Source organism: Eurosta solidaginis, chromosome 5 (assembly GCF_040869045.1).
Source record: "Eurosta solidaginis isolate ZX-2024a chromosome 5, ASM4086904v1, whole genome shotgun sequence".
Lineage (NCBI taxonomy): Eukaryota > Metazoa > Arthropoda > Insecta > Diptera > Tephritidae > Eurosta > Eurosta solidaginis.
This window is the reverse complement of record NC_090323.1, coordinates 252,561,759-252,576,187: the sequence shown is the minus strand read 5'-3', so window position 1 is coordinate 252,576,187 and position 14,429 is coordinate 252,561,759. Positions and strand designations below refer to the sequence as shown.

Here is a 14,429-nt window from a genome sequence, read left to right as displayed (position 1 = left end):
TTTGTTTCGGGTAAAATTACCGCTATTGGTTTAGCTTCAACTCCTGGGCAAGCTCTAGTTAACTTAAAAACATTAGTTTTCTAGACATACACCTGTATGTTTAAAAATCGAACCCTATAAGTACTTGGTACTCACGCTTTTTTTGTGTATCATTAAAATGAAATGGTTATGTATTCATTTTGGTCCAAATCTCAAAATTGCAACTCGTTGAAGCAGAAGGGATAGTCCCACCAATGAGTATACCGATCTGAGCTGATTTACCCATGTCTGTTTGAGCGCAAACTAGTCCCTCAATCTTTGACATATATCTTCATCTTTATATATTTCTATTGTATGTGTGTTTGTGACCAACTCCTCCTAAATAAATGGATCGATTTTGATGAAATTTTGTGTTTTTGTTCAACGGGATTTGATGCTTTAAAAAAATAATGCATAGTGCGATCTCTTTGAAATTTGCTACAGAAACACCTCTTTGCCTGGCTTTTTTTCTTTCCGGGAAGTGGACCAGCGGCCGACCTATTCGAAAAAATATTATTAATGGTACGATTTGCTTGAAATTATAATAATTAGGACCCTTTCTTTCCGGAAAATGGGCCAAAGGCCTACCTCTTCCAAAAAATGCTATATATAGTGTGATTTATTTGAAATTTATTATTTAGGCAGGCTTTCGAATAGTTAATTTTATCTATAAAAAGGAATGCAAAATCTGTTAGTAACTTTATAACTCAAGATCGGATGAACCTATTTTAAAACTAATAGCTGTGTTGGTTTCGCATAATTTCGTAGATGCGTTGTGACTTTTAGTTCCTTATGTGAACCCGCTTCTGAGATCTCATATAAGATGTGTTAACGAGGGTTTTAACAAGCGGAGCAAGAGGGAAAGAAAAAGTTATACGAAAAATCATATGCAGAAAAATAAAAAAAAGGAAAAGAAAAGATAGGAGTGGGAATTGGAGAGAGTGATAAAGAGAAAGGCGGAGGACAAAGATGGACAAGAATAAGAAGAAAAGTCGAAGATACAGAAGATAATGTGAAAGGCCTCACTTTTTAAATATAGGCAAATCATTTTTCGGGGACAACGAAGTCTGCCACGTACTCTTGTATAGTATATATGCATCTATCCGAAACAAACTATTGTTCAGGTAAGAGGTTCATTGTCATAGCTTTCTCAACTACATACCTTTTCTACAATAAGAACCGTGAAGCTTTATGTGAGAATTAAGAATCAATTATTTATTTGATATTTATCCAAAATATCGCTTGTGTACATCTGTTTTCCAAATATTACATATCTTATACCACCGATTTTTCGGATATTGTTAATGGGATGAGATTATTGCTCAGCTCCATTCATGAAATTTATCAGGTCTTCGGCATTGCCTAACGAATGTGTTCAAATTCAATGCTCCGCTATAATCGTAAATGTTTATTGAAATAATCATGAAAATATTTATTTATTATTTATACTCATTTATTTACATATGTGGTTAACTGAAGCATTGAACGCTTTCAAAAAGCGATTAAAAGATCCTTCTATAAGTTGGGCGTTCTCTAAGTGTATTAAAGTTAGTCCTTAAAACGTTGAACGTATTCTAGATAGAGAAAACCGCCCTGTACTTTAAGGTGTTATAAACATATATTTTCAGTATTCGTTGTCAATATATGTATTGTCACGAAACAACCCAAGTTAAATGGTTCTTCCTAACTTTTTCCTCGCTTCCTTCCTTTCTTCCGTTCCCTACATTTAGGAGCAGGCTATATCTCCTACCCTCTTCTCTATCTCCCCTACCCGCTCCCACCCCCTCCACCACGCTCTTTCTGTCTGTCGTCCTCTCTTGTATTCGAATCAAGTTGCAGGATATGGTTTAAGACTTTCCTATAAATAAGATTTTTTCCTACAAAATTCGGTAAGTGTGAGTTTTGAAATATTCACTTTTCTTTGATAAACTGCAGACATAAAAATTTTCTTTTCGAGGTGAAGAGTTTCATTATCGCAATTGGATCAGTGACACATCATTAGTAGTGATAAAGTCCAAGTAAAACGTTTGGGATAAATGACATGAACCCAATTTTTTCTATTTGGGTTTATGCTACTTGGTATTATGTCAAAGCACCGAATGCTCGCTATACATTTACATATATCATCCATAAGTGCAACGGCAATGCCACTGCATTTATATCAATTTAAACACGCTTTAATTTTATTAGAGGGCACTAAGTATATGTAAATCAAATCTATTTTACAAACTATTTAATCAAATATAAATTTATGTATGTTATCAAGTATTTGTTTTTACAAAACTATCACTCGACTGGACGCCTTAGTTTTAGGCGAAAGCATTGAAATTATGGCTGGTGTATTAAGGAGTGCGTTTGACTTTTTAACAAGTCCCAGTGAGGTACCAGAAGGTAAGCGTCCTGCTTCATATAAATAATATCAATACAAATATATATAATAAATTAATAAGTTTCTAATATTGACAGCCTATAAATATTTGCCATACCATGGTGCACTTCTTCCGTTGGTACTTATCAATATTGCCTTTGTCTTATTCTGTTTTCGTATCGGTCCATGGTTGATGCGAAATCGTGAGCCCTACAATCTTAAACGTGTAATCAGATTTTATAATATATTTCAAATTATATATAACTTGGTCATGTTCTCAATGGTAAGTAGTATTCAGTTTCTTTTTGTTCTATGTTTAATTATTAGGTTTGCAGTTTTGAGTTAAGTATTTTTTTGACTCCTGTAAAAACAGGTAAATTTATTTTTCCCTATATTCATACTTTAATTTGAATAGGTGATGTTTTGTTGTGCATGCCAGTGATTGAAAATGCTATGCTGCTCTGGATCCCGTTTTTTTTTTTTGCTCCCGCTCTGAACAGGAACATAGCATAGAGCAGAGTTGTAGTATAAAGAAGAGATAGCAGTATGTTTGGTTTTCAGAAGGTCAAATTTGACGAGAAACTTGGTCATATCAATGAAAACGACTTGTCATACAACATCAAATGCGTTTGCCGTCCTTTTTGACAGTTGCATTGACCAGTAACCAACAGTTTGGCAAATTTGACATTAAAAATTCATTTGCTAACATGTTGCCAACTGGCGTACCAACGATAAATATTATGCAATAGCGGGGGGTAAAACATCCAGAAATTTTTAAAAGTAATATGAAATTTATTCCACCTTGTAAGTACGGTTATTTCAAATTGCCAACATGGTTTTTTTCCAGGTAGATCAGTACGAATCTAAGCATACTGACAAACCATATAATTAACGCTTTTGAAAATAGAACGCAATTGCATGTTTCGTACACTTCTCCAAAGCATTTGATAAATTCAGTCACTTTATACTTTTGAAAAAATTGGAGTGTAATGGAGTAAGCGGCAAGTTACTTAACTTCTTTAAGAGCTTTCTTACAGGAAGAAAACTCAAGGTTAAAATGGGAGCTGCATCATCAAGAACTATGATGAACGCTGTATAAGGTATACCTCAGGGTACCCACTGTGGTCCACTCCTATTCTTATTATTTATAAATGACATACCAAATTGCTTCAACTTCACTAACTGTCTGATATTCGCCGACGATGTGAAGATTTTCTCAGTTATACGTGACCACTCTGCTAGTCTTAAAATGCAGCGCGATCTCGAAGCTCTTGAAATATGGTGTTCTTTTAATAGCCTACAACTGAATATCAATAAGTGCTATGTAGTAACGTTTTCTAGAATGCATGCGAGAAACATTACATTTGACTATGAGCTAAACCGTTGTAAAATATCTCGTTGTGAGGAAATGAAAGATTTGGGTGTTATCTTCGATTCAAAGTTCACATTCTCGAAACATATAGACTTTACAGTGTCTAAAGCCCATGCTATGCCAGTGTTCATAAGACGAAACACCAAAGAGTTCAAGGATCCATTGACTTTAAAATCGCTATATATTTCTCTATTCAGGAGCCGCCTAGAATACTGTTCCGTTATTTGGAGTCGCTTTTAGGTTGTACACATTCATAAAATCGCGTGCAAAAGATATTTACAAAATTCGCATTATGTAAGCTTCAGTGGCATAGTTTCCCCCCTTCTTATGATGGGCGGCGTAAGCTGCTAGGTCTGCAGTCCTTGCATAACAGAAGGAAATATTTCTCAGTTATCTTTGTATTTAATATAATTAATAGACGTATAAATTGCGCAGCTCTAGAAAATTTGTTATATATTTGTTATATGTTTATATATTCCTCCTCGTAGTTTATGGAACGTTCGTATATTTGAAAGTACAACGCATTATACGAATTATGGTGATAATGAGCCAATTACTAGATGCATCAAGCTTTGTAATACCTACTCTAATTTCATTACTTTTAATTTGAATATTGATAGGTTTAAATTAAATCTGTTTTTGTTATTTAATTAATAATTAGCTTAGAAAGTGTTTCTATTATGCCAACTAGTCTGTAAGGATTGTATTCTGTAGACTGTATTAATAAATAAATAAATACTAGCCGGAGCCGTGCGCATCTTGCGCAACAAATATAATCTCATATAAAATATCAACAGAAATCAGATGTTCTATAAATAAAAACCAAATATTGATCGAAAAGTAAAGATGTTGCAGGGACGAAAAATAGAGTGAAGCAAGCTTCACAAAATTCTAGTAGGTCACAGTCACCACTTACCACAGCATAATTTGTTAAACTACCACTGTCTGTATTTGTTATTTAACAATTATTTGTATACTTTTTATTCAGCTAATCTGTTTAGAATTTACATTTTTACACTCAAAAACTACAATCAGTGTATTTTGTTTGCTAAAATTATGTTAAATTATGTTAAAATTTGTGGTGTGGTGGGACTGACCTACTAGAATTTTTTTACGCTCCGCTGATTTCCACCGAGTTTGCGCCTGCAACATCTTTACTCTTCGATCAGTCTTTGGTCGAAATAAAATAGGTTTTAAATTTAGTTGCAGCTTTATGACATAATTTTCTTTAAGCTCTGTCACAAAAGCTGAAACTAAATTTAAAACCTATTTTATTTTGACTTTGACTATGCGCCATAGTCTTTTACAGTGTCATATTTGAAATGTTTACTTAATACTAGTACAAATTTAGAACTTATTTATATATTTAATATTAGTTACTACCAGAGCGTAAATTCAAAAAGTAAGATGAAAAATTAAGTAAGACGAAAGTATATATAGTTTTCATAATTTCATTAACAAAGGATCTGGTGTACAGCTAACTTGAAGTGCTTAGGATTTGGTTCTAACTTTACTTTATTAGGCAAAGCATTCCACAATTGCACAGCTCTAACGAAAAACATTCTGGATGTCACCGAGTACTTAAAGTGCGGTATAATAAGGTTGCAATTACGAGTTGACCGCGTTAACGAAAGCTCCGAAAACAGATATTCTGGGGAACGCAAGTAAATAATTTTATGTATAAATAAGTAAGGAAGGCTAAGTTCGGGTGTAACCGAACATTACATACTCAGCTGAGAGCTTTGGAGACAAAATAAGGGAAAATCACCATGTAGGAAAATGAACCTAGGGTAACCCTGGAATATCTTTGTATGATATGGATATCAAAGGGATGGTATTAAAGAGTATTTTAAAAAAGAGTGGCCATAGTTCTAAAGGTCGACGCCATTTCGGGATACCGCCATAAAGGTGGACCACGGGTGACTCTAGAATGTGTTTTAACGATATGGGTATCAAATGAAAGGTGGTAATGAGTATTTTAAAAGGGAGTGATCCTTAGTTCTATAGGTGGTCGCCTTTTCGAGATATCGCCATAAAGGTGGACCCGGGGTGACTCTAGAATGTGTTTGTACGATATGGGAATCAAATGAAAGGTGTTAAGGAGTATTTTGAAAGGGAGTGGGCCTTAGTTCTATAGGTGGACGCCTTTTCGAGATATCGCCATAAAGGTGGACCAGGAGTGACTCTAGAATGTGTTTGTACGATATGGGTATCAAATGAAAGGTGTTAGTGAGCATTTTAAAAGGGAGAGGCCCTTAGGTCTATAGGTGGACGCCTTTTCGAGATATCGTCATAAAGGTGGGCCAGGGGTGACTCTAGAATGTGGTTGTACGATATGGGTATCAAAAGAAACGTTTTTACGCAACAGTATTTTTAAAGGGACTTGGCCTTAGTTCTATAGGTGGACGCTTTTTCGAGATATTGCCATAAAGGTGGACCAGGGGTGTCTGTAGAATATCTTTGTACGATATGGGTATCAAATGAAAGGCGTTAATGAGTATTTTAAAAGTGAGTGGGCCTTACTTCTATAGGTGGACGCCTTTTCGAGATATCGCCATAAAGGTGGACCAAGGGTGACTCTAGAATGTGTTTATACGATATGGGAATCAAATGAAAGGTGTTAGTGAGCATTTTAAAAGGGAGAGGGCCTTAGGTCTATAAGTGGACGCCTTTTCGAGATATCGCCATAAAGGTGGGCCAGGGGTGACTCTAGAATGTGGTTGTACGATATGGGTATCAAATTAAAGGTATTAATGAGGGTTTTAAAATGGAGTGGCCCTTAGTTGAATATGTGTAGGCGTTTTCGAGATATCGACCAAAATGTGGATCAGGGTGACCCAGACCATCATCTGTCTGGTACCGCTAATTTATTTATATATGTAATACCACGAACAGTATTCCTTCAAAGATTCCAAGGACTTTTGATTTCGCCGTGCAGAACTTTTTCATTTTCTTCTACTTAATTATGGTAGGTACAAAGTTTTTTCTAAAGTTATATTTTGCGTCAATAAACCAATCAAATTACCATGTTTCATGTTCATGTTAAAATTTAATTACTGGCGTTGACTGTTGACATAATTTACTTATATACTGTAAAGATATTAAACTTTTTGTTAAAATTTGACTTTTAAAAAAATTGATTTTAAAAAGTGGGCGTGTTCTTCATCCGATTTTGCAAATTTTTATTTTGCACATATATAGTAATAGTAGTAACGTTCCTGCCAAATTTCATCATGATCTCTTCAACGACTGCCAAATTACAGCTTGCAAAACTTTTAAATTACCTTCTTTTAAAAGTGGGCGGTGCCGCGCCCATTGCCCAGAACTTTTCTAGTTTTCTATTCTGCGTCATAAGGTCAACCCACCTACCAAGTTTCATCGCTTTATCCGTCTTTGGCAATGAATTATCGCATTTTTTCGGGTTTTCGAAATTTTCGATATCAAAAAAGTGGGCGTGGTTATAGTCCGATATCGTTCATTTTAAATAACGATCTGAGATGAGTGCCCAGGAACCTACATACCAAATTTCATCAAGATACCTCAAAATTTACTCAAGTTATCGTGTTAACGGACAGACGGACAGACGGACATGGCTCAATCAAATTTTTTTTCGATACTGATGATTTTGATATATGGAAGTCTATATCTATCTCGATTCCTTTATACCTGTATAACCAACCGTTATCCAATCAAACTTATTATACTCTGTGTGCAAAGCACGCTGAGTATAAAAATAGTAGACGACGATCAAAGGACGAAGATAAACTGCATTCAAGAATCGTTCTTGAGAAGCTGGAAATATGATCGTATTTCCTTTTAAGAAAAATATATCTGCCGCAATTATTAATTATAAGTTGATGCTTTCTCATGGAACCTTTATCAAGGCAACCACGTATATCAGCTCATGGTACGATATTATTGGCAGTAATAGAGTTTTAGCAAGTTTAAATTTGGTATCTCACCTAATAAAATTTGCCGTTTTCCATAATTGTCTCAATATATAATATAACCTACTAATTGATGAATTTGCATGATCAGCACAAGTAAGATGCTTATTTGGTATGAATCCAAGTGTTTTCAACAGTTTTAAAATTTCACAACATTCTCATTAAGTATTATTGGAGAGACGTCCAAATTATAAGAATAATGAGAAATGGCAATCGCCTGTGTTTTAGATGCATTAAGGCAGAGCTTATTATTGTTAGACCATTAATTTGTAGCTTTAAGATCTTTATTTATTCGACAAACAAGATCCTCCACTAACCCAAGAGGTGCCGAGATACATTTTGACAACATTTCTCTATGTCATTTATATACAAGCTAAATACAATTGGATCAAAAATAGAGTCCTGAGGTACACCAGATTTCACCGGCAATGAGCTGGATTTACTATCTCTACACACTACCCTCTGATACCTGTTTGTCAAGTAGCTATTTATGAGCCTTAGAGCATCCCTACTGAAACAGTATGTTTTAAACTTATGAATTAGAATTTTGTGGCAGACAGTGTCAAAAGCCTTGAGGAAATCCAGCAATGCAAGAATTGTTAGGTCGCCGTCACATATGTAAGTAAAGTTTGGGATCGAGAAGCTGTTCACGAAACAATTCGCTGATGATTGCTCGACTCAACTCTCATACCTGCTTGCTAAGAGACATTGGGAGCACATTTCCCACCCACTATGTGTCGTATTCGAGGAATGTTGCTATGTCTCGGAAAATGACGCTCTCGTTAGAGCCAAGCTGCGTACGGGCCCGCAAATGCGCGGTATATGACAGAAGAACAAAATGTGTGGGTGAACAGCATGAGTGCGAGGGGTTTGATGTGTTTGGTGAAAGAAATAGTTTGGAAGGTAACGAACTCGATAACAGGAACTCTGACGCAAGACCGTTCAGAGCTGGTATGCAAGAGGAGGGGAGAAAGGATAAACAACAGAAAACTGTGGGTCTGGCGTTGAACGAGGACAAGATGATGTACTTGATATTATAAAAAAAACACAGACATAACGTCCAAAATATAACGAATAAAAGCACCGTAAGTCTCTCATCATACATGTATGATTTAAACCTCGCAGTTCTGGACAGTCTCGAAAGAAGATGGGATTGCCTTTGGAATATTTGTATTTTGCACAACCGTATAAGTTTTGGGGGGAAACCAAATTCAAACATAGCGGCATAAAGGTAGCTTCTTTTCGTGCTGTCGGAGGCGGCTTTCAAACCGACGAAGAGGTGATGTGACTCAACTCTTTATTTGCGGATTTTTTCCAAGACTAGTACCCTTGTGAAAATCTGGTCGATGGTAGATCAACCAGGTCTTAAGCCGGACTGATAAGGTTGTTGTTGTTGTAGCACTGCTTCGCCAACAGATGCGACCCATCACAAATTGTCATCAATGTCCTCTAGCAGGAGTCCAACAGGGGTGGAACATAGTGAGAGGGATGTAAGAGGCGTTGGTTCGACATAACGCGCGCTTGCCTAAGGAGAGTGAGTTCCTCTTCTGCGAGTTCTGGGTATTTTTATTTAAGAACTGCATTCGCCAGGCAATTCCTGACATAGAAGTCTGACGCCTATTTGTGGATATCACTGGGGATCTGCTTGTATTTTCTTCCAGTGAATAACCTTTAGTGGACGCGTAGCATGCAATCGGCTGGCCAATTGCTTTGTATGTGGTAATGAGCGTTTCTTTGTCTTTTCCCCAAGTACTGCCAGCAAGGGATTTGAGGATTTTATTAGGGCTCTGGATTTTCGGTTCAATTGCGGCTGCATGCTCACCAAAATGTAGATCCTGATCAAACGTCACACCCAAGATTTTGGGGTGTAGGACAGTCGGTAGCATAGTGCCATCGACGTGGATGTTCAAAATGGTCGACATTTGGGACGTCCATGTTGTAAATAAGGTCGCGAAGGATTTAGTCGGTGATAATACCAGGTTTCGCGAGGCGAAAAAACTGGAGAGATCAGGGAGGCAACCGTTTATTGTGTTGCAAAGCTCATCGATCTGTGGGCCTGGGCCTGTGGCCATTATTGTGCAGTCATCGGCGTAGGAAACGATAGTAACTCCTTCTGGTGGCGAAGGTAGTTTAGATATGTAGAAATTAAACAAAAGTGGGGACAGGATACCACCCTGTGGCACCTCTTGTTTAATTCTTCTTGGTTTTGATGTTTCGTTTCTAAATTGTGTCATTGTGCTTAGTCAGGTTCGATATGGACTTTACGGTGAACAAAAGTTTACCTACACCGGCAGAGAGGTTACAATCAAGTTAAATGCTCCTCCCTTTTTTCCCACTTGTGTCTATCCACTAGCAACCTGATGTGTTGGTTTATATCCCCTATTTAGGGGTCTCCGGGGTCGTGCTGTCTTATAAGGTCACATTCTCTCGCTAGAGTTGCAACCTCTACCGGAAAATGTGGCCCGATTTCTGGGATTCTTCGCGCGTAAATGAAACGAGCCGAATCGGATTCGATGACATTGCGGAAAGCACGCTCCCTTGACGGGCACCAGTCGGGATAGGGATGGCAGCAAAACGATTGTCAGTATAAGTTTTGTTATCGTTCCATTTTTCTTTCTTAAATTTGATGAAAGTGCGTTTTTCAGTGGTGATAAAGTCGGCAAATCGCTCGAGCGAAAGGAGTATGGGTAGGTGGCGGATGCCAAAGTTACCATCGGTTGCCAGTTGACGCAGTTTACTAGTCCTACACTCACGAAATGATGAGTCTGCCGAACTGTGACAGCTTCCTACCATACGAGTGGGGGCGTCTCCGTTTATCGTGCAGAGTGTCGTATCTTCTATTTGGTCCGCCGACATTTGCTGAGGCGGAAAACCTAAAAACTGTGTTTAACAGAATTTGCCTTCATATAGATTTTCTGGCGCCACAAGTAAGAGATATTTTTCACACCTCTTGGTCAGAAAAAAGTGCCATAATTATAAAGTTTCACTCCCCTCTCGACCGTAATCGTACGCTCAAAGCCTTCCGTGATTACCACAAGCGGACAAAGTCCCCGTTATCTTTGGATGTTTTTGGGCTTGAGGTATAGCTCTGGATATATGAAAGCCTATATCCTGACCTATCTCCTACTCCTCGTAACATCCGCCATAAATTGGCTATCTAATTAATTTTACCTTATTTGACATCTTCCGAGTTGATATACAATAAGCTAGACTCGCACTCGGCTCATCGGTTAGACGTGGCTTTTAACCATATAATACGCTATGTGTATGGGCTTTCGAAGTTCGACCACATATCCCGTTGGAAATTTAGCCTTCTGGGATGTCAAATATCCGACTATCTCAAAGGAGCTGAATTTTCCTTTTCCGACTCATGCTCACTAAGACGCCCCTATATCTTTATAATAAGCTTTCTTTCACAAGATCCGCTCGTTCAAACGACCTTATAGTACCCACATTGAAATCTGTTGCGTCGACTAGACTATTCTTCGTGAACACTATACGTACCTGGAATTCTATTCCCAATGCTATAAGAAACAGTTTAAGTAGGAGCAACTTTAAGAATTTTATCTATAACTATTTTTCTGATAATAGTATGTAGACTGGCCGTATATTTGATCACGATACTAGAATAAATTACAAATTACAAATTAGGTTTTATGGATAGGCTTACAATATATATATAGTACAAAAAGAAAATATCAGTATCATGTAACTGTTTATTTTCTCTTTGTACTACTACTTATAACTATCTTTCCTTCCATGTTGTACTATAAAAGACCTCAAATCTTATTGTACTAATAATTTTGATCATTAAATAAATACATACATACATATATACATCTCGCCCATGCTTGCGCCTGTAGGTTAGAATGCCATAGATTGTGGTGGGCATTGAAATCGCATAACATAATGCAGCTATCGCCAGTGAGTAGTGCGCTGATGTCAGGGCAGTACCCAGCAGGTGACAGGAGGGATATAGATGTTGATGATTTCTAAATTTACATCGCCTGACCGGACAGATATGCTTTGACATTGCATACTGCGGCCGATGTCGGGATCAAATAGATTATATTAAACTGAGTGGTGGGTGATAAACGCGAGAGCGCCCCCATTTCCACTCTCGCGATCTTTTCTGTGTACGTTATGCCCAGAGCAGGTCCGCAAAGCAGATCTTGCCGCGAGTTTGGTCTCTTTGATCGCTGCAATGCGGATGTTATGCCGCTTCATAAAATCAACTATTTCCGTGATCTTTCCAGTTAACCCATTACAGTTGAAATGCGGTATTCAGAAGTGCAACGGGGGAGACGTCGTCACTCTGGGGGTAAGTGACGGGAGGGAGAGAGGCCAGTACGGAAGTGCTGTTGTGGCCCTGGAACTGGACGTCCCTCGGTAAGCATTGGGGTACCCGGTGTAGTTGGTTTGCGGCCTGGCAGCATGGCGCGATGAAACCGGTCGGGGGGTTGCCGTCGCTGAGACCAGAACATCTAGGAAAGTGGCACCATCCAAGGCAGGAGCTGCATTGGGCAGATGTCGCAAACATATATATTCTGTGCTGGCAAACGGTGCAAAAGGTGGTAGGGACTAAGAGTATGTTTCCCTGACCTACTTGATTGCTAGTGCCGGAAAGAGGGGGAGAATAATTGCTACCGACTCTACTACGTAAATTGTAGTTATGAGTAATAACGGCCGTATGAGCTGGTGGCGCCGTGGGGCGCGATTGAGTTCGATACCTTCCCAGAGCAGGAGAATATGGCGCAGTCCTGTTGCAAGGGTCTGCTGGGAGAATGATAATTTGTGGGAGGAACGCAACAAATTAAATGGGGTCCTATCAGCCGATTCACGGTGGGCTTCAATCCTTCGCACAATACACTTGACAGAACCGTATAGGCGACATCAAGAAAGCTGCTTCCGATAGTAGGCGCCGGTTGCAGGATCTCCTTTTTTGTGGACTGTGCAAAGAACACTTAGATTCCAATCGTCTGGCATGCACTCGTCTGAGCATATTTTGCAAAGAAGCTAATGCGTGCGATTTATCAACTCCTCCTAATACAAATTTATGATGTAAAAAAATTATATTAAATTTCATTATTCTGCTTGTACCATTGTATTTAGTAATGTTTGTGAAATCGGCTACTGACTACTTAAATTACAAATTCAATCGCCAAATGAACCTGTGTTGAATGGCCCACGAAATGTAACTTATTTTGCCATTAAAAGAAAAAAAGTAGCTTCCTCCTATTAAAAGACCTTAAAAGGACACTGTAGGTGAAAGTTTTATACAGAAGATTTATTCCTGATAACATTCACCATAAAAGTCTCTACAGCCTTAAGGTCAATTCTGCAAGGAACTTTACACTACAGATGTCCAGATATCATATCGATGTTGTTTTTTTATACCTAATCTGTCAGAAATTGCTGGGGGAGCGACAAAATTTGAAACTTTTGCAAATCCCATCTGTGAACGGCCTAATGTACATACATATTTTTTGTGAATGGTTTTCTACATGGCGGAACCATACAAGGTGGCAGCACGGCGACATATCTACCCACATAAATACAAGTTCGATGTACATACTTTGTTTTCGATGGGCTAATGTCAAAATCGTACTGCGCCGGAAGTTGATGTACCAAATCCAATAAAAAAAAAGTTTATACTCAGCTGTCCCATGCTACCACCTTGTATAGTTCCGTCATGGTTTTCTATAATTCCTTTTTTCTACATATTTCTTCTTTTATCAATTTCAGAGTTGCCGTTTAATTGTGGTTTATATAAAGTCACCGCGCGGTTTTTGCTGCATTGAACAACTCCCATATGATCACCCATTTAAAAATTTTGAAATGCTTTGCGGTTATTTATACCTCATCAATAAATTTTTGGATTATACGGAAACAGTATTTTTCATATTACGCAAAAGTTACAAACAAGTAACATTTCTACACGTTTACCATCACGTAATGATAAGCACCTACGTATTCCTCTATCTCAGTTTCCAAGGCACTGGTGGACATCCTGCATTGGCTCCCATGATCAATACCCTTATACATACGATTATGTATACATATTATTTGATGAGTTCGTTGGATGGGAATATAAAGAAATCTTTATGGTGGAAAAAGTATATAACACAAATACAACTGCTGCAATTTGTCGTGGGTTCTATCCATCAAATGCTTCCTCTATTCAATGATTGTCCATTCCCAAAATTTTGGATTTATGCTAATTTGTTTCAAGCCGTTGTTTTGCTTTATTTATTTGGTAATTTTTATATAAGTAATTATATCAGATCAGCAAAGAATAAGAGAGTAAAAGAAAAGAAATTATAATTTGTGAAAGAGCAATTAAAATTAAATTAAAATAAGGGAGTTCAAAATTTGATGCAATTAATGTTGGAAACGTTGTGATAGCAAATATAAGCTAATTATTTCATTTTTTTTTGAATTCTTTGAACATGTTTTTTTTTTTTTTTGTATTGACATTATTCGGTTTTTATACTCAACGTGTATATTATGCTGACAGAGAATTTGTACACAATGCGAAGGAGTGTTTTTGACATCCACTGGTTACGATCCATTTGCATGTGAAACGTCTTGCACTTCACCACTATTCCCCAAATTTATGTTAACTTAGCATGGTGCAAGACGTAACAGAAAATTCTCTTAACAATTTTCTCTGTTCGTCGTTACCAAAAAATTCTCTGATCAGAGCAAATTGCAAATTTAAATT

The 14,429-nt window shown here is 37.6% G+C and overlaps 1 protein-coding gene across 1 annotated transcript; it reads left to right on the top strand.

The window, feature by feature from the left end:
* Positions 1-2,293: 2,293 nt before the first annotated feature.
* Positions 2,294-14,177, top strand: LOC137234050 (very long chain fatty acid elongase F-like). The gene is made up of 3 exons (XM_067757716.1): positions 2,294-2,409; positions 2,485-2,669; positions 13,451-14,177. The coding sequence occupies exons 1-3, from the start codon at positions 2,349-2,351 to the stop codon at positions 14,027-14,029; spliced, it is 825 nt and encodes a 274-aa protein (XP_067613817.1). The 5' UTR covers positions 2,294-2,348; the 3' UTR covers positions 14,030-14,177.
* Positions 14,178-14,429: the final 252 nt, after the last annotated feature.